This window comes from Talpa occidentalis, unplaced genomic scaffold (assembly GCF_014898055.3).
Source record: "Talpa occidentalis isolate TD23 unplaced genomic scaffold, MPIMG_talOcc4v2.1 talOcc4.3, whole genome shotgun sequence".
Lineage (NCBI taxonomy): Eukaryota > Metazoa > Chordata > Mammalia > Eulipotyphla > Talpidae > Talpa > Talpa occidentalis.
This window is the reverse complement of record NW_023603184.1, coordinates 47,548,509-47,575,617: the sequence shown is the minus strand read 5'-3', so window position 1 is coordinate 47,575,617 and position 27,109 is coordinate 47,548,509. Positions and strand designations below refer to the sequence as shown.

Genomic DNA, 27,109 nt, shown 5'->3' with positions numbered 1-27,109 from the left:
TTTTACTTAGTTTTCCCAAGTGGTAGGTTGCACTCTGTAAAACTGTAGCATTTTGTCACAACCAGGATGCTTATGTTAACATAATCCATCAATTTTTTTTTAGATTTAGTTTTATTTATTTATGCATAGAATAACTGGGGTGCAGGCCAGAGGTGCAGGGGGTGAGAAGATTCACCGGAGACAGAGTGGAGAGTAGAAAAAGTGGATCTACTGAAATACACTGCTTAGGGGAGCAGCGGGTGAGCAAGACGGGATAGGCCTGCTGTGCTGTGTGGGTAGCTCCCTGGCTGGGGCCCAACTCATGTCACAGCGACTGTCAATAGCTTGATAGTGCTGAGACATTAACCCTTGCGCCACCAGGGAGGCCCTAATCCATAGATCTTATTTAAGTCTCCCTTGTACTCATTTGTCTAAGTGTGTATGTAGTTAGTTCTATGTCGTTTTATGTTGGTTCTATGTCGTTCTATGTCGTTCTGTGTCGTTCTATGTCGTTGTGTCCACCACCACATTCTAGACAGAATATAGTTCCTTTCCCACAAGGATAGCCTGTATATCCCTTTTTTCTATTCTTACATCACTGTTCATTTTTGTGCAATATTTGATTTCTCCCTTCAGGTGTAGACTCCATAATTCTCTTACCTCCACAGCACTAGGTTGAGCCACCACCATAGCCCCCTGTGCTCTTCCCTCCCCTGCCATGACTGCTCCCCTCCTCAGGGGTATGCCTGGGCTCTATGGTTTGCCTGCAAGTTTTGTCTTTTTCCTGATCCTTTGCTCAGTTTCTCAATATTCTTCCTATAAATGAGGCCATCTGATACTGTTCTGTTTCTTTTTGACTTATTTTTCTAAGCATAATGCCTTCCCGCTCCATCCATGTTGTTGCAAATGGCATGCGTTTATCTTTTTTGAATGCTGAGTAATATTCCATTGTGCATATGTACCACGTCTTCTTGATCTAGTCATCTGTTTTGGGGCATTTGGGTTGTTTCCATATCTTGGCTATTTTTTTTTAAAGATTTATTTATGCATCCAAGAGCTGCGGTACAGGCCAGAGATATGGAGGCAGAGTGGGGAGGGGGTGGTGGTGAGCGGATTCACCAGAGACAGAGCTGGGAGCAGAATAGGCAGACTGACTGAAACACGCTGCTGAGGGGAGCAGCAGGGATACAGGAGAGGTCTGCCTCGATCTTGACTATTTTAAATAGTATAACAATGAACATAGGAGTCTGATTTCCCTTTGAATTAGTCTATTTGTGTCCTTCAGATAGATTCCCAGGAATGGAATATCTGGGTCATATGGTAGATCCAATTTTAGGGTTTTAAGAACCCTCCACACAGCTTTCCATAGTGGCTGGACCCGTTTGCATTCCCACCAGCAATGAAAGAGGGTTTCTTTTTCTCCACATCCTTGGCAGCATTTGTTGTTACCAGTTTTTTTTTGTTTGTTTGTGTTTAATATGGGCCATTCTTACCAGTGTGAGGTAGTAACTCATTATAGTTTTGATTTGCATTTCCCTGATTATAAGTGATGTTGAGAATGTTTTCATGTACCTGTTGGTCATTTGCATTTCCTCTTTGGAGAAGTGTACAACTCTTCTGCCCATTTTTTGACTAAGTTGTCTGCTCTGCTTTTGTTGTGTTAGCTCTTTGTAGATCTTTGAGATCAATCCCATATCAAATGACTGGTGCGCAAATATTTTCTCCCACTCAGCGGGGTGTCGCTTCGTGCTTGGTTCCTGTCTCTTTTGCTGTACAGAAGCTTTTTAATTTGATTTGTTTTTCTTCTCCTTCATTGTCTTTGCTTCTGGATATGAGTTCTCAAAGGTGTTTCCTAGGTGCAAGTTATGGAGTGTTTCACCTGTTTTTTCTTCTACATATTATACGGTTTCATAAGCCATTTTGGTTTTCTATTCCTCTTGACTTGATTTGTGTGTGTGTGTAGCCCATTTATCACCCGCCCACCCACTCCCTCATGAACTTTTTACATACTGAGGCTTGAAGGCAGTTTTTTTTTTTCCTAGTTATGTTTTGGAAAGTAACCGATTTGGCTTTTATTTTCCTCTGGTGAACAACTGCAAATAAATAAACTAAACAAGTGAACATTCTTGAGTTGTGCATCTCCCTGTTGACTGGCAAGGGAACCAATGGGAAGGATGAAGGGCTGCCTTGGTTATGCTGCATTTGTAGCTCCCTGAAGATACAAAAACAAATTTGCTAACTTTCCTTCTATTCCCAGATTACGCTCGATTTGAGGCCAAAATCCATGACCTACGAGAGCAGATGATGAACCACAGCATGAGTTCCGGGTCCGGGTCCCTGCGAACCAACCAGAAGCGCTCCCTCTACGTCAGGTAGGCACCAGAGCGTTTCTTACTGTCATCTGCATTTTGTGAATAATCCAGCTTGGGGAGACAAAGGCAACACCTGGTATCAGTGGAACATGTATTCATATTAACCCATCCTCATTGATCCTGTGTGATCGAAAGTAAAGTTCTTAGTACAAGTTGCAATGAAAATGAGAAGAAACGTTTTCAGTTCTTATTATCTTAAATTGATTATGTGGATAAAAGCGCTGGACATTGGACCACCATCCAAATGGAAAGAAAATATACCTGTGTCACCTCCTGGTCTGCTTGCTGTCTATATTCTATTAACTTTGGTGGACTGATTTGAAACCAGAAGTACTCTTGTAAAAGATAATAGGTTTTGTTTTTCCTACAAGCTTTAGTGAAATGATTTTCTTCTGTGACATCTCATTACCACAGTTTCTGAGGCTACACAGTTTCTTATTCTTTGCCTGATAAAGCTAATTAATTTCCCAGAAAAAAAAATTACTAATTGAACTTGAAATGCCTTCCAGCCTTTCATCGCCAACTCTTCTTGAATAAGATCCATCATCACTCAACTATAACATTCACCTCTTCTTAGCACAAGCCACCTACTTCCCTTCAAAATATCCCTTATCAGTGTTGAGTATACTTTTAAAATTAATGAAAGTATTCATTGCCAAAGGAGAAAAATGATGTCTAATTAATGGTCAAAAATGAATCCCTCCACCAGTGGAGTACCCACACCCATCCTTGCTTTATTCTCCTCTAACCATCTGCCTCAACATCTGGTATAACTCACACCTAAGGTTATATTCTCCTCACCTGCAGTTTCACTGTCTTTTCCTGGCATAGGTACAGGTTATAAATACAAATTTATGTACTTGCATTGACTTGCCCTGTTGATTCCACTTTGAAAGTTACCTTTTGTGTGATTAGGTAGCTTGAGCAGGGCCAAGAAGGGAGCAGGATTCTAGATATCACAAGTTCTCAAGGGGCTTGATTTGCTGGTCATTCCGACAAACATAGAGTCCCTACTTACACCAATATCTCAGAAGTTCTGATATTATAAATCAAAATACCAGTGTTCCAAATTTGTCCAACTGCATTTCAGAAGACCATTTTGATACACTTCAGTATAATCTGTGAAACTATTCAGAACCACCCTAAAACACGCCCTGTAATGATGTCACAGTTATGGAAAGTGACTGTTTCTGTTCTGCTTTCTTGTACTGCATTGTTGATCATGTGATGTAAAATATTATTTTAGTCTGGGGTAGCAAATTGGGATAGCCAGTTGGGTTAATTAAGCTAGAGGTAAGCAGTTAATATAAATTAGATGCTAATAGAGCAAAACTGGTATGAAAAATGACCATATTGTTTGTATCTTGATAAAAAGTAGAATGCATAAAATGTTAAAATGTACTGGAGGTTTGGTAAAAATGCATTGATAATAACTTAGACCTTTTATATCAGCTATGGAAGATTAGGGAAATTAAGTGAAGTAATATAATATTGTGTAAAAACTAACAGACTGATTTAAAAGAATAGTGTTAATCAAATCAAACCTTTATTCTCTAAAGTAGTAAATAAAATTGCAATGTACAAAAGATATGAAGACTTATGATAATAAAGAATGCTATCTTAACATTTTAATAGTTGTAAATTGCATTGAAAGGAGGAACTGCTTTTTAAATGAGGCTTAAAAATAGCTGACACTTCAAAGGAAATTATCCAAAGGATTTCTCTGCAGTATTCAAAAATAATATTTGATTCCCAATGTTCAGTTATTAATGTTCTTTTTTGTATATAGAGAGCTGACCTCAGCATCTAATAACTCTTTGAGGCATAGAATTAATTGGAAAAAATACAGGCCATGCATCGAGTAAAATCAGAGGGAAAGATCTTACATATCCCCTGATCTTGTTCTCATGAACTGTAATAAAACAGACATTCCTTATACTCTCTTAAAAAAAAAAAAAAAAAGGCAAAAAAATAAATGAACCAGCAAGGTCTAAGAGGAATCCTTCCTAAAAATGACTTGGTAAATTTGTACCTTTGTCATTTTGAGGGGTGCTTTTACACCAGTTTTAGCTATGGGATTTTCATAGAGATGCTTGCTTTGTCTAGAGTGCTTGAATAGGACCACTACCAGCTGGTTGTGCTTATTTTAGAAAATCAACTAGTTGCTCTCTCGAAATAAATTGGTAGCAGCATTTCTCTGATTATATAAATATCAGATGAGGAACATGCCTGTTTAATCTGAGAATGACATTCTGGAGTATTTTCTTCTTCATTCTGCTTAGCTTTATATAACTCTAGGACTAGAGTTACCTTAGCTATCACAGACCTACTGTTTCATTTATAGAAAGGAAAACTGAGGTCCTGGGAGGGAAGGTGTTGCACAACCATCCCAAGCGGGCAGGTCCACTGTTGACTCAGGCAAACAAAAAGAATCCTGGAATCCTAAGTGCATCTGACATGCCTTTGATGCTGAAGCAGAGGACCAGATACATAGGCTGACCAGCAGGCAGGGAGGCAGGCAGGCAGCAACTGAGCCTCGTAGCCCCGGTGATGTCTGGCTTCTAGGCCCGGGTATCCATATTTATAACTGCATGTGCCCTATGCTTGCGCTCCTAAGTGCTTTTTTTTTTTTTGCAATAACATGGTTTCGTGTGTGGGAAATGAAACCTGGAAGGAAAACAAAGCTGCAGTCGGTGGCTGCAGAGGCTGGTGGTGGGAGGTGAAAAGGAGCCTGAATTACCCCATGTTACTTACAGCAGGGACTCCATAGTCTTTGGTGGCAGCCTCAGACTTCTCCCCAATTCCCTCCATCTCGCAAGGGCTCAGCCTGTGTGGTACTGACTGCTGAAGGGACTGTGGCAGCATTTCCCAGTCTGTTTCTGTCAGCATAGTACCAGCCTCTTAGATAAAGGAAAAGATTAAAGAGCAGAGAGATTCAAACATAAACTTCTTGGGAGTTTTTATGCAGAATAAAGTGTATTATAGGACATACAGGATTTCTTTAGTATTGTCCATATTTTCCCATAATGCCAAAACCTAAACTAGAAAACAAGCAGCCTCTTTATTTCATAATAAACAATCCGGCTGACTTAGAATATTTGTATCACAAAACCATCCTTCCCCTTGGAGTTACCTCCTCTTCTTCCCAACAACATGCTCCTCTTTATCCCACTGTCCCTCCTCTCTCTCTCTCTATCTCTCCCTCTCTCTCTCATACACACACACACACACACACACACACACACACTCTGCAGAATATGAGAGTGTATCTTCTTGGAATTGCAGAAACTGGCCTCATTTTCCTAACAGAAATGATCCACCCAGGTGATAGCAATTTGTTTGCCTGAAACATGCTGAAGGGAGGGAGAGTAATAGAGCAAGCACGCTGAGCCAGGTTTTAAATTTAAGTCAACCCTCCATATTTTCCAATCTATTTGTACTTTTTTCCCTGCTTTTAACCATTTTGTAAGGGGCGTTAAGTGCTTTGGTAGTGCTGCACAAGCAGAGCTGTCCCTAATGATAATACTGTACATTTTCTTTACAAATGACTTGGATATACTTGGTTTAATGGGGCTATTTGTATGGTGTATTTCTTGCATTGTGAAACATTTATAGTTGCATAAATTGTATAGTAAACTAAAAATTTGAATAAGATATTTTTCAAAGTGCTCCGTAAGTTACATTATGCATTCTTCAGACACAGATGTACTTGAGCTCCCAAGCCACTGGAATATGGATTTTATTGCATGTACTGGATGGCTCTTTATATGGGAAGACTGAGGCCTTCCTGTCTCTGAAATGTGTTCTTCCCTTCTTCCACGCCAACTGGTAACAGCTCCCCTGTAACACAGAGCAAGGGTTTTCCTGCTACTGATATATCCAAATGTTACTAAGACAAGGTCAGAGGTAATAGGGGATTTAGATCACCTGAGTATCGGTGACTGAAGAGACCCTCGCTTTGCTATGGAGAGCAACAGCACCCAGGACACTGGGAGAAAGAAAAACCAAAAAGTCCACCAGTGAGGAGTAATAGGTCACAGTGTTCATTTGTTAATAAAACAAATGTTCATTTGTTAATAAAAAGTATTGATTTTGACTGTTCAAGTAAATAACCTCTCTGTAGTGGCAGGAAGGCCACAGTGCAGGTTTTCTATGACTGGAATCTACGTGTGAAGGAGAGTTCTGGAGCCCTTGATGGCTTTTCCAGGCTTTTATTGAGTTTACCAGATACACGGCAGGCTGGGGTGCAGGGTGGGGCCGGCAGGAGGCTGGCAGGCCTCCCAGCCCCTGGTGAATCTTTATTCTGGGCTCTCAGGCGTTCTCTTGTGACCTTGTTCTCTCGCTTCCTTGTTCTGGTCCAGACTCTCACTCTACTGGCATCCCTGTGACGCCGCCCTTATAAGCCCCATCTCAGCCCAGGTGTACCCACTTACATATGCCCTCACCCCACTCCAGGTGCCTGCCATCAGGCATGCATTCAGGACCGCAGGGATCCATCAGCAAAGCTGATGGCGGGAGGGCAGAAAAGCCTGACAATTATTTACCCGACACTCTCTGTTGTGAATTTGGTTTAAAAATCAATTGCTATGATTTATTTATGTATAGTCATCAAGCATTTTCTGAGTGTAAATGCTGTGCCAGGACCTATTATGGACCTGGCAATAAAAGTCATGTTCCTTGTTTCTTGTAATTTGGTTGTGAATATGCAGAAAAATCTGGTCTGGACTTTTCACTCTAGTGCCATCTTGCTAGACTCTCTAAATCCGTATTTTAAACTGGTAACTCAAACTTTCTGCTTCCTAAAACAGTTTATGCTTCAAAGGTTATAATATCACTAATATACCTCGTTCTGCCTCCAGCCCTATTGTTTAACATAAGATTTGCCTACATTGATTCATTAGTGCTTTAATTCTTTTCTCAGAAAACACGGTTTTACCATGTTTTACATGTTTTGCCATGTTTTACCTACAAAGTATCAATCTGCAGTAGATGTTAAAGATACAGAGATGAGGACCTCCCCGGTGGTGCAAGGGGTTAAACGCAACCTATGAAGCTATCCACAGCCACTGCAGCATGAGTTCCATCCATGGCCAGGGAGCTACCCACATGTCGCAGCAGGCCTCTCCAGTCTGGCCCACTGCTGCCCTCAGCAGTGTATTTCAGTCTGCCTACCTGTTCTGTTCCCCACTCTGTCTCTGGTGAATCCATTCACCCCCTACACCTCTGGCCTGTAACCCTGTTCTTGTATGCATAATTAAATAAATCTTTTTAAAAAGATACAGAGATGAATAATCAGATCTTCTTCTCACAGAATTCTCATAATCCATGTCTGTAGGTAATTCAGATTGTGCACACCATTGCTGTAACTATCATTTCCTCATATCTCTTGTGCCATGTGCTTTACTACATGCTCATATGACTTCCTACAGTAAATTTGCCCAGAAATCTTATTTACTGAAATAGTGATCACTCTGGTCTTTATGAAAGCCCCTTTAAGATGGAAATACCCTTCAATACTGGATCTGCAAATGCCAGTTAATGTCTTAATTTTACCATGTCCCCAGTACCTTATGCACAGTTCTCGGGATAAAGTGCGCTTGGTAAATATTTGTTGAATGAATTAATTCCTAGCCTCTCTTTGCTATTATAGATGTGAAAGAAAAATTAGAATACAAACTAACATCTTTGAGCAATCCTATGGGAGGCCAATGCCAGTGGGGCTACCACCAAATGCATGGATTCAGATTGGTCTGAGGACACAGACACTGCGTACTGCTTCAGGAATTTCTAGGACTTGGTTGGCACTGCAAAGTCTTTCAGGTCCTTCATTTATCCGCTGAACTCTGGCTCTCTTTCAATTGAGACCTAAATCAATGACAAATTTAGACAAGCACATACAATCTATGCCCTCTTAGGGAGGAGACTTGGGGTAAGGACAGGTCCCAGAGAGAACTTCATCCTGTATCTCATTCTCCATATTCCTCATCTTCTTACCCCAGGGACAAAAGAAGTTATATCTTGGGCAGTCTTGAGAACGCACATCCCATGCAGGATTCTCGATCCTTATGGGTTTTTCTTCTATATTCTAGGTGGCCAAGCCATATTCTTTACCCAGGTTGTCTCTCACTGAAGCCGTGATCAGTGAACTGCAATGCAACCATGATGAAGTTAATCCTTCAGGACCACAAGTTAAATTCATACTGATAAATCTTCTTTTTGGTTTATACTTTATACTGACTACTAGTTCAGATTTCACAGCTTATCACTTGTTAAAAGTTGAATTTCTTATTTGCAAAATGGACATAATACCTAGTGCATGGGCTTGTTAGGATTAAGTTAAATGAAGTCTCTGAAAGAGCCTGCCATGTGGGGGGTTTAGGTAAAGGGGAAGTCCCTTTACCCCTTTGGTTGCTCAGAGGCTGCCTCCTAATTTGGTGCTGCTTATAGCAGAGTGGATTCAGATTCCTCAAGTATACCCTGAGGCTCATTAGCATTATGCTCACTCTTTCAGGAATTTGCATTTCTAATTGCATCCTTAATTGTGGAATAAAAGGCTTTGTCTTCAGGCAGCTAATTTTATGCCAGAAATAGAATAGAGGAAGAGTCACTGGGGATCTGGGGGAGTTTTCTCCTTCCCCTGAAATCATAGGCTGGTCATAATTTTAAAAAAAGTTTTTAATTTTATATTTCTACAGGAAGAGGGATAAAAGTACCATGGGTGACCACTCCATTAATCATCACATTTTCCCTCTATCCCAAGATCTAGAATCCAGATAGCATTTTTATTAATATTTGGCCTTCTTAAATTATTCAGCCAGAAAATCCTTTCTGAGCCAATGCCATCCACCTCAGACTGTACTGTACTGTGGAGAGAAAGATAAATAAGGTGTTGTTTTTTCCTGCCCTAAGGAACTCAAATGTCACTCTACCAACTTTGAAACTGCCTCCCCCGTCCACCCATGGTAACCATATTTCCAGAAAGATCCAATTTCAAGAAGAGGTACTTGCCACCCTATGCCCTGTAGCCCCAGATTACTACTTCCTACAAAAATCCAAACTTTAGCTAGAAAAGAGAGCAGTATATTAAAAGGTGGGCGCAGGATGCTCAATGAGAGAACAGGTGAGAGAATTGAGGAACCCCCCCCCACCTTAAATCATGAGGTTAGGCTAGGAGCAAGGCAATAAATTCAAGACATTTGTCCTTTAATCTCAATGTTTCAAACAGCGCCTGATGTGTTATAGGAACTCTTTAAATATGTGTTGAATGAACTTAAGTGGCAATTGAAGATGATTAAAAAGGACAAGGTATTACAAGGACCATCCATAGCTTACAGATGCTGCTTAAGCTCAGGCACCTCTGTGTTCCTCTGCCCCATGTAACTGCTCCCTCTAACCTGCATCTAACCTGCATACCTCACATTATTTTTTTTACTTTTTATTTTATTTTATTTTATGTATTTTTACATCATTTTTCATTTTTGCACAATGTATGCATTTTCATCTTGGTTATATTCCACAATCCCCACCCCCCCTTTTTTGGCCCTAATCCTGTTAGGGGAAAAGCGGTCCCAAAGCTAATTCCATACAGGCTCGTGGACTCCACCCCCACCCCAGGTCAAAGCCAAAGACACTGGAACTCCAATCCCATCACCACCAAAGAAAAGGTGGCTGGGACCTGAGGGTGGGGTTAAGCAGCCAGGTGGATACAAAAGGCAGACACGTGGGCTTTGGGGCTCTCTCCATTTTGGGCGCTCGGCCAGCGCGGAACCTCCGGCCAGCTCTGGGAGTGACTTTGGGTTTCCAGGTCGTCGGATCGGGTAGGACGCATTAAAGACTTTATTTCCCTATTTTTCCCTGAGTTGTACATTTCCTTATTTCCTTTCCTCTTGTAAATAAACCTTTTATTAACCCTTTTGTGTGTGTCTGTAGTAGAGTATTCATAAGTCCCTTTAAAGCGCGCGGTGAGGACCCACAGCCAGGAACCCGTTTAATATCGGGTTGCTCTATAACAATCCCTCCTCCCTCCACCCCCCATAGTGTGTCTCTGATTTATAGTTGCTTGTTGATTTTGATTTTTACTTAAGATAAACTCATGCAATTTGCAGCAACTTGGATGAAGCTGGAAGGGATCATGCTCACCAAAATAAGCCAGAAAGAAAAAGAAAAATACTGGATGGTCTCACTCATACTGTTACAGGGCAGGGAGAGGGGCAGCCCAAACCCCACAAACCTGCCTATTCTAAATGGGTTCTGCCATCTGCAGCATCAACACAAAACATATGAGACTTTAATGGGAAGGAACTTTAATACAACTAGGAAACAATACAGGAAATGCAAAGAATCTAGTTTCTAAATCAAGCACCCAAAGTTACCCGTCCCCTCGTGGGTAAAACTCCATCCATATGGGATTGGCCCAGAACAAGGCCCCAAAGCCTGCCCCAAGTCTAAAGCACCTTCCAGTGGGGACCCACAGAAAAGGGTCAGAAACAACCAGACAAGCCCGGAAGGAAAAGAGCAAAATCAAAATCAAGATAAAAGCTGCCATTGTCACCTCCCCACGGGTCTCACCCACATCTGTGTCACCCAGTCCACGACCAAAAGACAAGCGCAGTTTCTTCACGTGTCTCTAGGCTCCATGCGCCTCCTTCAGGTCTCCTTCTGGCTCCATCCTGCTTCCTTCCTCAGTCTCCTCTGCAGCTTCTTCTCTCCCTACTCAGTTCCACCCCCCTTGGGTTGGGCAGGAAACCTGGAACCTCCCCCTTTCCTGAGGACCACCCTGTTACAATAGCAGGAATTTAGAAAACCTAAATAAGGTATCAGGGAAGACCTCACCATTTTTTAAAATTAATATTTTATTTATTTATTTTATTTTATATAATTCTTACATCATTTTTCATTTTTGCACAATGTATGCATTATCATTTTGGTTATATTCCCCATACAATTGCACCCCCCCTTATTTTGACCCTAGTCCTTCCTCTCTCCTTCCCTCCCCGCCCCCACTGTGATGTGTCTCTGGTTTATAATTGCTTGTTGATTTTGATTTTTACTTTGTATTAATCAGCCTTTTTCCTGGTTCCTTATTAGGTTTTCTAAATTCCTACTATAAGACCTCACCATTTTTTAACTCACCTGTCCCCTCCACTGGACAGTGAGCACCACTCAGATGAATACTTGCTTGTTTAAAATCTATATCTGCACATTCTGCATGTGGTAAATACTGAATCAATCAAGTGAATGAATTATGGATGTCACTCTGTTGGGGGAACATTTAACTTTATTCAAAATTTTACTTGATTACCACATAGTTTGCAAATGGTTCATTGCCTAACAAAGGTCCTTATCCCTTCTTGATAGGATAAGTAAATCCACCTGTTCGCGGTGACATTCATCCCAGAATACATGTTTTTAACTCATTTACCTAGAAAGAAAAAAATTTACTGCAGACATCATAGACTACAAAGGATAATAAGTCTATTATGAACATTTTTATGCCAATAAATTTAAGAATCGGAAAGAAATGAACACACATTCTTAGATCTAAATAAGAGGAAATAGAAAACCTAAATAGACCAATTATAAGCAAGGAAATTGAAACAGTAATCAGAAGTTCCCGAACAAAAGCCCAAGACCAGGTGGTTACACTAGTGAATTCTGCGAAGCCTTCAAATGCGAACCAGTACTTTCCCTTCTCAAATGCTTACAAAAACCTGAAGAGGAACTGCTCAAAAACACCTTTTGTGTGACCACATATACTGATGCCAAAAGCAAACAAGGAAATCACAAGAAAACTACAGAGCAATATCCTTGGTGAACATAGATGCAAAAATCCTCAACAAAATCTTAGCCTGTTGTTAAATGCTAAATTCAACAATACATTAAAAGGATCATACATCACAACCACATGGCATTTATTCCAGGTATACAAGGATGTTTCAATATATACAATTAATGTAATCACCACATCAATAATAGGAAAGTTGAAAGTTGCAATAGCAGACATGGCTGGAGAACAACAGAGAGGGTCTCACCAGTTTCCAACATCTCCCTTGGCCATACCTGTGACTCTGTGTAGCTGTAGCTCAGGCTGTTTGCAGGCAGCTGATCCGTGTCCCGCCTCAGCACCTGGAGGACTTGCAGGAGAGAGACTGAGCTAGACACTGGGACATCTGTTTGCCAGGGGATGTCATGGCACAGTGAAGCTATTCTAACATGGCTACTGGAAGTTGTGAACACATGGCTGCAGTCATCTCCTGTGACACTTCATGCGTCTAAGGTTCAGCTTAGCACAGTTATTACAGTGTCAACCAAGTATTATCTCCAGGACCACTCCACTGCCGAATGATGATCTAGGAAAATTAGAGAATTAGACTTCACATTATTGGGGTGACCCCTTCCAGAGCAATATATTTTGCTGCTTATTCAAACTGCAATCAAAATTTGAGTGGGGGCCTCCCAGTGGTGCAGCAGGTTGAGCCTAGAGCTGTGAGGCTGCCTACAGCCTCTGTAGTGTGGGTTCGATTCGCAGCCAGCCAGTGAGAGACCCACACGGCGCAGCAGACCTCTCCTGCCTCCCCCACTGCTCCCCTCAGCAGTGTCTTTGGTCTGTCTGCCTGTTCTGCTCCCCGCTCTGTCTCTGGTGAATTCTCTCGCCCTCCCACACCTCTGACCTGTACCCCAGTATAAATAAATAAAATCTTTAAAAAAAAATTGAATGGTACATTCATTCCTGATTCTCCCTAGGTACATGTAATTTCAGCTGCAATAACAGGCATTCACTGTACATTTCCCCTAAGAGTAGGATTGTGTCATCTCATGCTCTCCATTGACGTGCCCCCTTCCAGTAGAAATGTGGGCTAATTTAAACATCGATTTACTGCACTCACAGCAACTGACCCCATTTGGCTTATAAAGATTCAATTATAACTTGATGCAAGAAACAGTGGGGAAAAGTGAATGGCATTTTTAATATGGTGGTAAAGTGTCTTAGAGGACTTAGTAGATTTTTTAGGGACATACCTACTTCATATGCTTCTTATGCATATCAGAGACTATTATTCATTTTGTTATTTATGAAAATATTAAGCAAAAAATCTGTTGGAATATAAGACTGCTTCAGTGATAGAAAGTAATGAAGAGTTTAAAAGAATCAGGTTTTGTGGGAATAATGCTAGCTACTGCCACCTCAAACACTTGGGCCGCTAGGATAGAATCTCCACATGGAATTGGAAGAGCAATACCTCCTGAAGAGGGATCAAAGTACAGATCTTTGTTTCAGACACTATCTTTGGTTGCTCAAGAAGTCTGTGGGTCTCTTTACCATGGTGTAACTCAGCTGGTGAGACAACCTCCAATCTCTGAATTGGTGGTCACACTGCCGTCTACGAAGAAGGAAAATCAAAAGATTACAGTGGGCCATGAAATATTGAAGCTAGCATGGTAGACAAAGGCAATGTATTTTGGAAACATATAATTTTGCCTAAGTAAAGTTCTATTGTAAGGATTAAAGTAATCATACCATATTAGTTGGTCTTTTCAGTAATGTGAAGAGAACCCCAGTTGCCTCCAAGGAAATGCCTGTAGAAGAACTCCTTCCTCAAAATTGCTATTTTCTCTACCATGTCCACAAGACACAGCTGGATTTTGTTGATGTGTGGTAGTCAGAAGATACTGTTTATTCCCTGAGTAATTTTCCAGTCTTCTAAGCAAAGCCATCCCTAATTGTATACTATACTGTAACGGTCTACAGTATTGCCAATTGTAAATTTCCAATTTCAGCCTTCTGTTTAATTCCTGTAAAATTTTAAAATAACAACAGTGATAGTGAGAACATCAGTATTATTTTCACATTTTTTGGCGAGGCCCTGGCATAATATTTTTCAGTTAATTATTGGGCATTAGTGGTCACTGTTTTTGACAACCAGTGAAATTCTGTTTAAGTATCATCTATATTTTTACCTTTAAAATATTTTGGCCTCCATTACTTTCATGTGCTTCATGTTTAGCATAGCATTTACATTATTCGTTAACATAAAAAATTCAAATGGTAATAATTTGGGAATAAAACAGGTCAGTAAAATATAGATTCTTGTCCATTTCCATGATTTGATCATGGACCGACATCTTTTCTAACTTTATAATACTTTATTGAATGCCTCTATCTTTGTTGTGATTTATTAGTTATGAACTTAAATTTTCACTTATAATACCTAGATACTATTTTCTTAAGGTGGAAAAAAATCAACCACTTCTGAATCTTTCTTTTTTACTTTCACATCAAGATTATGAATCTTTGAATTATATCCAGAAGATCTATATAGATTGGCTTTATTGTGTAGAGAAATTATTGATTTTCAGTTTGGTAATTACAAGTTTTTTAAGGTAACATAACATATATCTGGGGCAATTATAAATGTTGTAGAAGGTTGAGCCTGTGCTACCTGATGAGAGGTAGTGATCCTAATTCACTTAGAGTTTTGTAAATGAACAAACTGCTTATGACAAGAAATTCATTCTATCTAATTTCTTCGATGGTAAATCATAAATCTAATGAATTTAGATTAATTGTGCTAACAGGATATAGCTTACATTTTGCTACTGTTCAGTTGTACCTTTCCATAGTTTAGATGTACTATATACATGGCCTTTATGAAAATATTTTCAGTAATTTCATTAAGAGACTTTTGTTAATGGATGTTGTTATACAGGTGTATAAAACCTCTATAATTAAACTCCAGGGTGGTACTCAAAAAGAAATATGATCGCATCAATAGGTAGATAGTATGAAAGTATTTGACAAGATTTAGCATCCATTTGTGTTTTTAAAAATCAATAAAATGTGGATAGTGGGAACATACCTAAACATAATAAGGTAATATATGACAAAACCACAGCTAACATTACAGTCAGTGATTAAAAAATTGAACGTTTTTTCTCTCAGAGCAAGTACAAGACAAGGATGGCCACTGTCACCACTATAAATTCAACATAGTATTAGAAGTCCTAGCTAGACCAATGAGGCAAGAGAAAGAAATAAAGGAAATCCAAATTGAAAAAAAATTAGTTATAACTATTTGCAGATGACATAATATATAGAGGCCCTAAATATTCCCCTAAATAAATAAATCTTAAAATAAAATGCCCATTAACCAAAGCAATAGTTAGATTTAATACAATCCCTATCAAAATTCCTATGTCATTCTTCAAAGAAATAGGGCAAACAGTATTGAAATTTGTATGGAACCACAAAAGACCCCAAATAAAGCAATTCTGACAATAGAGAAGAATACTGAAAGTATCTATTATGCATCTAGATTTCAAATTACACTGCTAAGTTTTTGTAATCAAAACAGTATGGTATTATAGACACACAGACCACTTGAGAATCCAGAAATAAACACATGCTTATATGGACAGTTAATTTATGACAAAGGTGCCAAGAGAAAGTTTCTTCAACAAATAGTTTTGGAGAAAATTGACAGCCACATTAAAAAAAAAAAAAAAACTAGACAACTATCTCACACCATGCACAATAATTAACTGAAAATAGATTAAAGACTTGAAACCATAAATGCATAGGCACATGCTACATGACATTAACTTCATTCATGTCTTTGGATAGTCAACTACAACAGGAAGGGAAACAAAAGCAAAAATAAACAAATAGGACTCCATCAAATTACAAAATTTGTGCATAGTGCAAGAAACTATCATTGAAGTAAAAGGACACCCACTGAATGGAAGAAAAGATTTGCACATTATATATCTGAAAAGTGGCAAATATACAAAAACTACCAAAAACTCATACAATATAATAAGCAGGAACTAACCTAATTAAGATAGGCAGAAGATATAAAAAGACACTTCTCCAAAGAAAACATACAGATGGCTAACACAAACATGAGGAAAAAAAAAAAATGTTCATTATCAGAGAAATGCAAATTGAAACCACAATGAAATATCACATTACACCTGTGAGGCTGCCCTATATATAAAAATAACAGAAACAAGTGTTAGCAAGGATATGGGGAAAAAAGAGCCCTTCGACACTGTTGGTGGAAATGTAGGTTAATCCAGCCTCTATGGGAAACAATGTGGAGGTATCTCACAACATAGAAAATATATCTGCCAAATAACCCAGCAATTCCACTTCTACATATCTATCTGACAAATGCAAAAACACTAATTCTAAGGTATATATGTTCATTTTTTTATAAGGAAAAACATTTGTATATCGAATCATAAACCAATATTCACTCATTTACTACATGCAATAAATATACCTAAACAAAGTCCTTTAGGGAGTTTGAAAATAACAAATATGCAATATTCTATCAGGAAAACATGAATATTCTTAGTATCAGTAAAATATGTAAATATTCTATATACAAACCAGAGTGCTTTGTAATGTGGGTAAATAGTGTGTAACTTACATCAATCTAAACATTCGCAAATTGTAAATACTGAAAATATGAAAAGAAATAGAACTATATAATTAGTGGAGAAAATATTGACAATACAGAGCTTACTAATGAATTCCTACAATCTTCATTCATTGCATTATCTAAGGTATATATGTTCATTGCAGCACAATTTTCTAAGTTATAGAAACAACCCAAAATAGATCCGGGATACATAGACACCATGAAATACTACACAGCTGAGACAACATGATTGGAAATGGAGGGGATTGTGCTAAAGCGAGACAAGTCAGGAGGAGAAAGACAAATACTGAATGATCTCATAAATGTGGAATATAAAGAAACAAAGCAAAGGAACAGACAAAACAAACCCTGGGGATCTGACTGAAGAATGGAGGTTACCAGTGGAGGAGGGAGTAAATAAAAGGGGGGGGCCCCCAAAGATTAGGGACCTTTAGGTGTTAGGTGTGATAAGAGATGTGCGAATATACCCTTAAAGCATTTATGGTTTTGTGAACCAAGTTTACCTCAATGTAAACATTTTAAGAAAATCATATAGCCAAACAAAATATATTAAATGGAAATTAAACTTCAAATCCATTTTCTTTTTTGTGATAAATCAACAAGAACATTAATGATAACAAATATTCACAAGCACTTTAAAAATAGAGTAAAAAATAATGAATCATAAGTGCCACCTATTTTTTATTGAGAAATGAATTGACATGTAACATTAGTTTCAAGTGTGCAACACGATCATTTGTTCATGTTGCTAAATGATTGCTACGGCAAGTCTAGTTAACATCCATTACCATGTTTCCCTTGAAAAGAAATCTTAAGGGCCTCCCCGGTGGCGCAGCGGTTGAGCGCTGGGTTGCGAACCTGCCCGCAGCCTCTGCGGCACCGGTTCGATCCCCGGCTGCTCCCCAGCCACCGGAGGAGGGTCCCACATGGTGCGCAGACCTCTCCTGCCGCCCGCTGCTCCCCTCAGCAGTGTACTTTGGTCCTTCTGCCTGCTCTGCTCCCTGCTCTGGCTCTGGTGAATTCTCTCACCCTCCCGCGCTTCTGACTGTACCCAGTGCATGTATAAACAAAACAAGCAAATAAATAAATACATAAATAAATAAACATGCCTCTATAAAAAAAAAAAAAAAAAAAGAAAAGAAATCTTAAAATGTATGCTCTTTGAAATATGCAATTCAGTATTATTTTCCCTAGTCACTATGCTGTACATTTTACCCCTATGGCTTAATTATCGTTTAACTGCAAGCTTGTACTATAGCTTTTTGCTTAGTATTTTTGTTTTCTCCAGATTGATATCTAGAAGTGAAATAGCTGGATCACATGGTAGTTTTGCTTTTAAATTTTCGAGAAGCCTCCATACTGTTTTTCATGACAGTGACTACACCAATTCACAGCCCCAGCAACCTTTTACACCACATCCTCATTCACCTTTCTGTCTTATCTTTATGATAATAGCTATTACATAGCAAGTGCATGTTGATAATTTCAGTGTGATTTTATTAGTATTTTCTGAATGATAATAATGTTCTATATGTTTTTACTATTATTAGCCCTTTATCAGATGTATGTTTTGCAAAAATTTTATCCTGTTCATTTAGTACATTGCTTTTTTATTTTGTTGATGATTTCATTTTTTGCCTGGATACTTTTTAGTTTGATGTGTTGATATTTCCACTTTTTTTATTTGTACTTTTGATGCCTTTGCTTTTGGTAACAATTACATCCTATTCCTTGCCAGGCACTTACTATGTCCCTTATGTGGTTTATTTAATTTCCACATGAATCCTATGAGTAAAGTGCTACTTTTATACCCTATAAAGAGAAGAGAGGTCTGGTTTGAAGTTTACCTAGCAGAAGCTAAACTAGGGCTAGAATATAAACTGGATTGTGTTCCTACCCATGATGCCATGTGACTTCATTGAAGGGCTTTCATATGTTTGATTTGATAGAGTAGGTCTGATAAGTCAGTATTGTTTTCCCATAGTTTTCAGAGGAGGCATCTGAGGCTCTGGTATAAAGCCATCTACTCTTCTAGTCCTTGTCTCAGTCCACACACTTGTAGACATAGCTAAGCATGTAACTCATATGTACATTTTCCTAGTGTTTGCATTGTATTTCATTTACTACCAACTTTCAGAGTACGTGATTTTTTTTTTTTTAAAAAAAATTATTTATTTATTTATACAAGCACTGGGTACAGTCAGAAGCGCGGGAGGGTGAGAGAATTCACCAGAGCCAGAGCGGGGAACAGAACAGGTAGACTGAAGAAACACACTGCTTAGGGGAGCAGCGGGCGGCAGGAGAGGTCTGCGCACCATGTGGGACCCTCGATCGAACCAGGACTGCAGAGGCTGCGGGCAGCTTCGCAGCCCAGCGCTCAACTGCTGTGCCACCAGGGGAGGCCCTCACAGTATGTGATTTTTATAGAACTACTTGTGCATTATTAAATGCCAAATGGGCAGCTGAATATCATGCAGTCACTTCAGATCTTGTACTCTAGCTTGAAGATGCCCCACGGCAGTGTCCCACTGAGCTGTGGTCATGACAACTCTATGAACAAGCTCCCTGCCCCTCTTCTGCCAATACAGTTTCTGCAACCTGTGTACCCTATACATGTAAAGTTCTACATCAAAACACACCATTAAAATGCCTGTCATGCATAGTGTCCCACAAGAGGGGTGGGGGGTGTGCAGTCCAACACCCACGCCCACCTACGTAATGAGGAGCCAAGTGCAAAATGAAAATGTGGGATCACCTTGTGCAAAGATTAATGTCAAGATGTGGGAGTAGAGCAAAATCCCAAGCAATGGACACTGGGCTGTGGCACAGGACCCACACCCACGATGCCCAGTCCTGCTGACACCTAGCTTAAGATAGTTTGCTCAGAACTGAAAGCATGTGTGTTTTGTTTTGTTTTTGTTTTGTTAGTATGCAGCGCAGCAGGTGTAAGAAACATGAAGTCAGCATTAGGGAACATTTTCAAGCATCCAAGTTTTGTTTTCTGCCTAAAAACTACTTTATGTATAAATTATCCATATGCCTGCTCTGAGCATACGTTGAAGCATTATCTTTCATCCCCATTAGTGCTCAGGAAATTTTAAATTTCTACTTGCCCTGAGCTTCAGTGGCTGATTTTGAATCATCTCCCTCCACTGAAGTATATCTTTCAAAAAACCTAAGTAGGTATCATTATTTCACATTTAGTTAGCTTCTGCAGTTTACTCTACTCTTTCCTGTTCTGCTATTTTTCACCCCCTTTCCACACTCCATGGCTAAATTTTAAAGAAGATACATAAAAATTCCTCAGAAAACTTTTGAGTCGCTGGAACCTGTTGAGTGTCAGTGTCCTTTCTATGTGTAGTTCCCCAAATTCAGAGGCTATAAGACTTGTAGATTTCACTTACCAGCACTGTAAAACTGTTTTAAAAGTCAGGAACCTAATGTGACATTGAAAACAATTTTACCATGTTTGAATTCTAAAAATAACAAAGACATAAATTATATATTCATTGATTGTTCTCTATTACTGAAATTATTTTATATAAGTAAGGGCATTTTAATGATAAAAGAAAGAGAACATAACCTGAGCATCAGGAAAAGAACTCCAAATTTTAGAATTGTTTCTAAATGATTCTAAAGTGCTTGGGATGCAATTTTGACCTTTGCTTTTTCTTAACAAAGAAAGCCATTTGAAGATTTTCTTTTTCCTTTTATGCCATTTTCTTAATAAATAGGAAGCTCAGAACCAACCTCTGTTGTCAACAGATAATTTTTGATTTTTTAAATTATAATTATTGTTATTGTTTATTATTATTATTACATAAAGAACTGGGGTGTAGGCCAGAGATGCATGGGGTGAGAGGGTTCACCAGAGACAGAGTGGGAAGCAGAACAGGTAAAATGACTGAAATTCACTGCTAAGGGGAGCAGCAGGCAAGACACAAGAGGTCTGCTGCATCACTTATGAGTTAGATCCCTGACTAGGGATCCAACTCAGGCTGTCACCTTGATAGCATTGAGACTTAACCCCTAGGCCACCAGGGAGGCCCCGGTGATGCTTTTTAAAAGATAAGAAGTAATCTTTCCATCATCACAATTATTTTTTAAATTATGTTTTTAATTTACATTTGTGTCATTCTTTCTTCCTTTGGAAAAAAAAAACACTTAAAAATTACATTATAATGCCTCCATTATATATTTTTTAAAGATTTATTTATTTATTCATACAAGAACTGGGGTACAGGCCAGAAGTGCAGGGGTGGGGTGGGGGAGTTGAGAGGATTCACCAGAGACAGAGTGGGGAAAAGAACAGGTTGATTGACTGAAATACACTGCTGAGGGGAGCAGCGGGGAAGACAGGAGAGGTCTGCTGCGCCATGTGGTTTAGCTTCCTGGCTCAGGATGGAACTCATGCTCCACTGGCTGTGGCTAGTTTCATAATGCTGTGATTTAACCCCTTGCACCACCAGGGAGGCCCCATTATATTTTAAAACATTGTGTATGCTGTATTAATTCCGACCAAATTGCTTATTTCATGTGCTTTTTTCCTTCTTAATTTTCTTAAAGTGCAGATTGGATCTTCCAGACATAATATACCACACTCTAAAAAAGAAAAAGCCCATATATCTACCTCCATGGATAAAATAATGAGAAAATGTGATGTGACCAGAATATAAATTTACAATAAATAGACTATCTGGTAGCTTTTAGTAAACTCTATCACAAAATTACCAATTCCTGGTAACTTTTGAGTTCCTATTCTTCAAAACTCTGTGGCTTCAGAACTTCCTATTTAGGAGGATTTAGGAGCATTTCCTCACTTTCTGAAAGGCCTATGTTGAATGTGCCCCATTGTTAGCTCTCTAGAAGATGAGAGAGAAAAAATTTCTTTTCCAAAAATTCTCTGTTCCTGCCCCTTCCTTCACAAATGGATGCCCCCATACTACACCCACCTCACCAACACACTAAAATCTTCTTATGAGTTCTTGGTTATATAATGAGTTCAGGTTTCCTGAGGACACACAGATAGTGATGATAATTATTTTTTTCTTTTTTATAATTTTATATATATACATATATGATATATATATAAAGCAACTTTGTGGAGTTATTCATAGAATACAGCAATAAAAAAATGATTAAAATTTCTGAAGTGCGTTCAAGGTTTATACAGCTTCCCAAATAATGCTGAAATCACACCATAGACTGGTGGGATGTGACCTGGAACATCAAACACATTTTATACAAAATGATATCATTTTAACAGAATACAAATTTTGGAAATGTGGAAATGAAAAATAATTGCTTGATTGAGCTACATGAAAATTAAGAACTTGTATTTCAAGAAAAGTCTCCAGTAAATAAAAATGCTGGCCACTTATTGAAGAAAGATATTCGCTGCCAGCATAAGGTAAATTTTCAACTGAGATAATATTGGGGTACCCCCATCAGGTATTACCACCATAGTGCACCCACCACCCACTCACCCATATCCCACCACTACAGACCACTGTGCTTCCTTCCCTCTTTGTTCTTATCCCTCCCACCTTCTCCTCCCTCTTGTTTCACTTCTCTACCTGTAAAGGATTAGTTTTCAGCCTGTCTTCATCTGACAATTCATTTACTTTATATTCCACATATTACTAACATCATCTAGCATTTATCTTTCTCCTTTGGACTTATTTAAATTATCATTATCCTTTCAAGCTCCATTCATGTTGCCACAAATGGCATGAATTTATCATTTTTGATCGCTGAGTAGTATTCCATTATATATATACCACATTCTGGATCTACTCATTTATTCTGGGGCACTGAGGTTGTTTCCATTGTTTAGCTAGAGTAAATAGTGCTGCAATAAACATGGGAGTGCAAGTTTCCTTTTGAATTAGTGTTTTTGAATTTGGGGGGATGGATGCCTTGGAATGGAATTACTGGATCAAATGGCAGATCCTTGTTTAGTGTTTGAGATACTTCCATACTGCTCTCCAAAGGGCTGGACCAGTTTGCATTCCCACCAGCAGTGTAGGAGGCTCCCTTTACTCCACATCCTCACCAGCACTGGTTGTTTCTGGTCTTTTAATATGAGCATTCTCACGTGTGTGAGATGGTATCACATTGTGGTCCTGATTTGTGTTTCTCTAAGAACACATGATTGTAAACATTTTTCACATGCCTGCTGGTCATAATAATTTTTTCCAAGTGCATTGATTTGCCACTAGTTTAGATAACTATATAAATTTAGGGGTACATCTTTATCTTTTCTGTGTGCACATGCTTCACTCAACCTTCACCAACTCTCTAATGCCACAACTCTATTCCCTTACTTCCCTCTCTCCTGCCCCCTCTAACCTTCCTCCTTTGGTAAGCAGTCTGTTTTCAGAATATAAAAATTATTCTTGGTTTCTTTGGTTATTTATGGTCCACAAATGAAGGAGACCATCCAGTAATTGTCTTTCATTTTCTGAATTATTTCAATTAGCATAATCATTTCAAGATCCATCCATCTTGTCCCAAAAGGCATTATTTCACCTTTTTTTAATAACTGAGTCATATTCTACCAAGTATTATATTCCATTATTTCTTTTTCCAGTTGTTTGTTGGTCATTTCAGTTGGTACCATGAACTGGCTATTGTGAATGCTGCTATGAACATAGGTGTACATAAATCTTTTCATACTAATGTTTCCATATTTCAAATTGTAGGAGCGATATTGCTGAGTCATATAGTATTTCTACATTAATTTTATGAAGAATGTCCCTACTGTTTTCAGAGACTGCACTGAATTACATTCCCAACAGCAGTGGATAAGTAGTCCTTTTTCCCTGCATCCTCACAAGCATTAACTGTTCCCAGTCTTTTTAATTAGCCATTTGCACGAGATGAAGTGATAACTCATGATTTTAAATTGAATTCCCTTCATAATAGGTGGCTATAAGCACTTTTTTCATTGTTTATAGGACATCTGTATGTTCTTCTTTGGAGAAGTGTTTATTTAGGTCTTTTGCCCATTTTTCAAATTGGGTTGTTTGGATTTTTGTTATTGTTATTACAGTTAGTAGAACCAAAATCAGTTTATGCTATTGTCCAAATTTATACAGCAAAGAAAGACAACAAATATAACTTCTCTGTGATGCCAAATCCTTCCTTATAATGTCCAGGACTTCTGGAATATCATGCTTTCCTGGATATGCTTGATTTCATATATGATCCCTCCATCCTACTGGCAGTTTTGTTTATAGAAAGTCCTGTAAGTTTGTTTTTTTTTTAAAACTTACCATTTTAGTTCTAACTTTTTTTTTATTTTTATTTTTTAAATATTTATTTATTTATTTATTTATACAAGCACTGGGTGCAGTCAGAAGCGTGGGAGGGTGAGAGAATTCACCAGAACCAGAGCAGGGAACAGAACAGGCAGGCTGATGAAGAAATACACTGCTGAGGGGAGCAGCAGGTGGCAGGAGAGGTCTGTCGCACCATGTGGGACCCTCGCCGGTGGCCGGGGATCGAACCGGTGCTGCAGAGGCTGCAGGCAGCTTCACAGCCCGCGCTCAACCACTGCAACACCAGGGGAGGCCCAGAAAGTCCTGTAAGTTTTATACCAACATATATAGTCATTTAATGCATAGTGAATCTCTTTCAACAATAAATGAGGATATTGAAGATGGTTGATGAGTAGATCCTTGACGTGGAGTTATGATAGCCCAAATTTGAAACATAGGATCCTATACTTCATTGATCAAGCATCCCCAGCAAAGAGTTCTGAGGTTTCTTGCTATGGGCCAATATATACAAGATTGCAAGACCTTCTGATTAACTTAGAGCGAGTATGGTATAGTGAAAAGGACATAGGTTTAAGTTTCTCTTACACAACTAGTAATTATAAAAACTGTGTAAGATGCCAACAAGGGTGAAAAGTTAGTTCTGCAATACTCTCAAGGATGCTGGTAAATCTAGTTGAAAATACAAATAAAATATTATTACTAACCCAGACTCTGCTCAAAGATCTGAAAATATGTAAGGAATAGAAATAAGAATTTCAAAGGTCAAGTATGATGTGTTCCCAAAGTTAATTTTGTTTTTTCAGTCATCGATGACAGTGCATTTCCTCTCTGCAGGAAGTAATTAGGCACTGTCATAGCATGAAACACTAACTCCTCTAGAATACTGAGAATGCTCTCAGCCATACGTTCATGAGTTCACAGCAGAGTGGAATAAGCCAAAATCCTGGGTTTTAGACTCACTCATTTCTTGGATCATGACCTTGGAAGTATATTCTTCCCTCCAGGTCTCACCTTTGCTTGTAAAATGAGAATAATAGTATTACCTAGCAGCTTACTCTAACCTTTCCAAAAGTTAGAACAAAAAAAGAACTCTTCTTAGCTTTGTGCAGTATTAACATCACCTTGATACCAAAATATGTCATAATCACTATTAAGAGATTTGCGGTACAATCTCTGTCATAAACATAAGACAAAAATCCAAAATAAAATATTAGCAAAATGAATTCAGTGATGTGTAGAAAGGATAATATAGGCATAAAATACACTAATCATAAAATAAAATGTTGATTTATTAACTTCATTAACATGAAAACTTCATTTATCAGAAGCAAGATACCAAGAACAGAATGAAAGTTTAAAACAGCTCTAAGAAAAGATTTTTAATGCATACATGGAAAAGGAATTATAATAAGAATATGTCTAAAACTTCCACAAGCCATTAAAAAGTTAGAAATCAAGTTTTTTAATGGTGGAAAGACTTGAACATAAAAGAGGATATGTAAATGGTCATAGAATCTAGGTAGAAAGAAGTCCCATAAACATTCATTAAAATCAATTGAAATTAAAAAGGGCATCTTGTTGCTTTGTTTTTGTTTAATTTTGTTTTCATAAAACTGCTCTTGCCCATGCCGATGACTTCTGGAATGTTTAAGTAGGAAAGAAGTTTGGTGAAAATTAGGTCCCTCGTTCTTTCATAGTTGTACCTCAAACTTTTCATTCATTTCACAAACTATTGATATCCTGTGAGCCAGAAACTTAGATATGTTTAAAGAATATAAGGATAAAACCACTCAGTCTTTGCTTTAGTGTACTCCCGTGGAAATGTCAAAATTTGATGCTCAAGCCCGCCTGACCATCCTACTGTGAAATTAGGTGGGTTCTCTTGATGCAGAGGGATTTCTCAAGCATGGAGGGCCCCAACCAGGACAAGGCATGTCTTCAGTTTCTCTCCCAATGTCAATAATCCAAACTGGTTCTTCTCTCCTGGTAAGTGCCAAGAAGAGTCTCTACAGTAAATTTGCTTTACTAGTTGACAATTCTTGCTTTATTTCAGTATTTCTCAAACTTGACTACACATTAGAATCACCTAGGGAGCAATAAAGAAAAAACTTTTGTTCTCCTTTACGCTACTCACTGAATAGGTTACATTAACTCCAAATGTTTGGGGTGTCCCACATCAAGTAATCCTGTGATACTAGCTGAGTGTCCTACAGTTCAACTCATTATGACACTATCTACCTGGAGATGGCATCAGATCCCACAAGTGAAGGGCTCAGTCCCACACACTGCTTCCGTTGCAGATGCTAATCACAAGTCTAGATTTTACTTATTCTTCTGAACAAATGCCTGTAAATCAGAGGTTACCACAACCCCCTCCACGAATTCAGTGATTTACTGAAAAAGATAATAGAACTCAAGAAAAGTTTACTTTAGTAGATTACTGGTTTAATGTAAAAGGGTAAGGCACAGGGATAGCCATGCAGAAGAGATGCAAAGGGCAAAGTATGGGGAAGATGTTCAGAGCCTCCATGTCGTCTATGGGTCTGCCACCCTCCCGCGACCTCCCTGTGTTTAGCAACTGGGAAGTCCCAAGACCCCATTGTTTATGATCCCAGCTTTTATGAAGCTGCCATTATGTAAGGATGGTTGATTAAATGCTTAGCCATGGTGATTGATTCGAACTCAGTTCTCTCTACTGTCCTCTGAAGTCAGAAATGGGACCGAAAGCTCCAACCCTCTCATCACATGGTTCCTTTGGCAACAGCTTCTATCCTTAGGGGCTTTCCACAAGTCACCTTAACACCGAGCCACCCAGGGAAATGACCCAATTGATGTTTCCTCACCCACTCACTTAGGAGCACAGGACACTACCCAAAGGCAGACAGACAGTGTGAAACAATAACGGGCTTTATTTACACAGGGAGTGAGAAAGAGAGAGAGGGAGAAAGAAAGGAAAGAGAGTATTCACAGGCTGACACATGGCCAGATGCTATCTGTCTTATTCCAGAGAGTGTTCACTGAGCAGAGACCA

General features: G+C 38.8%; 1 protein-coding gene and 1 pseudogene across 8 annotated transcripts in view; both read left to right on the top strand.

The window, feature by feature from the left end:
• LOC119255682 (disks large homolog 2) overlaps positions 1-27,109 on the top strand; it is an 811,058-nt gene that overhangs the window by 632,869 nt on the left and 151,080 nt on the right. For all 8 annotated transcript variants that reach the window (XM_054699571.1, XM_054699570.1, XM_054699569.1 and 5 more), the window contains one exon: positions 2,237-2,351. In XM_054699571.1, coding sequence (XP_054555546.1) covers positions 2,237-2,351 — 115 coding nt within the window. The remainder of the gene's footprint in view (positions 1-2,236; positions 2,352-27,109) is intronic.
• On the top strand, positions 7,922-13,794 carry LOC119254131 (solute carrier family 25 member 36-like; annotated as a pseudogene).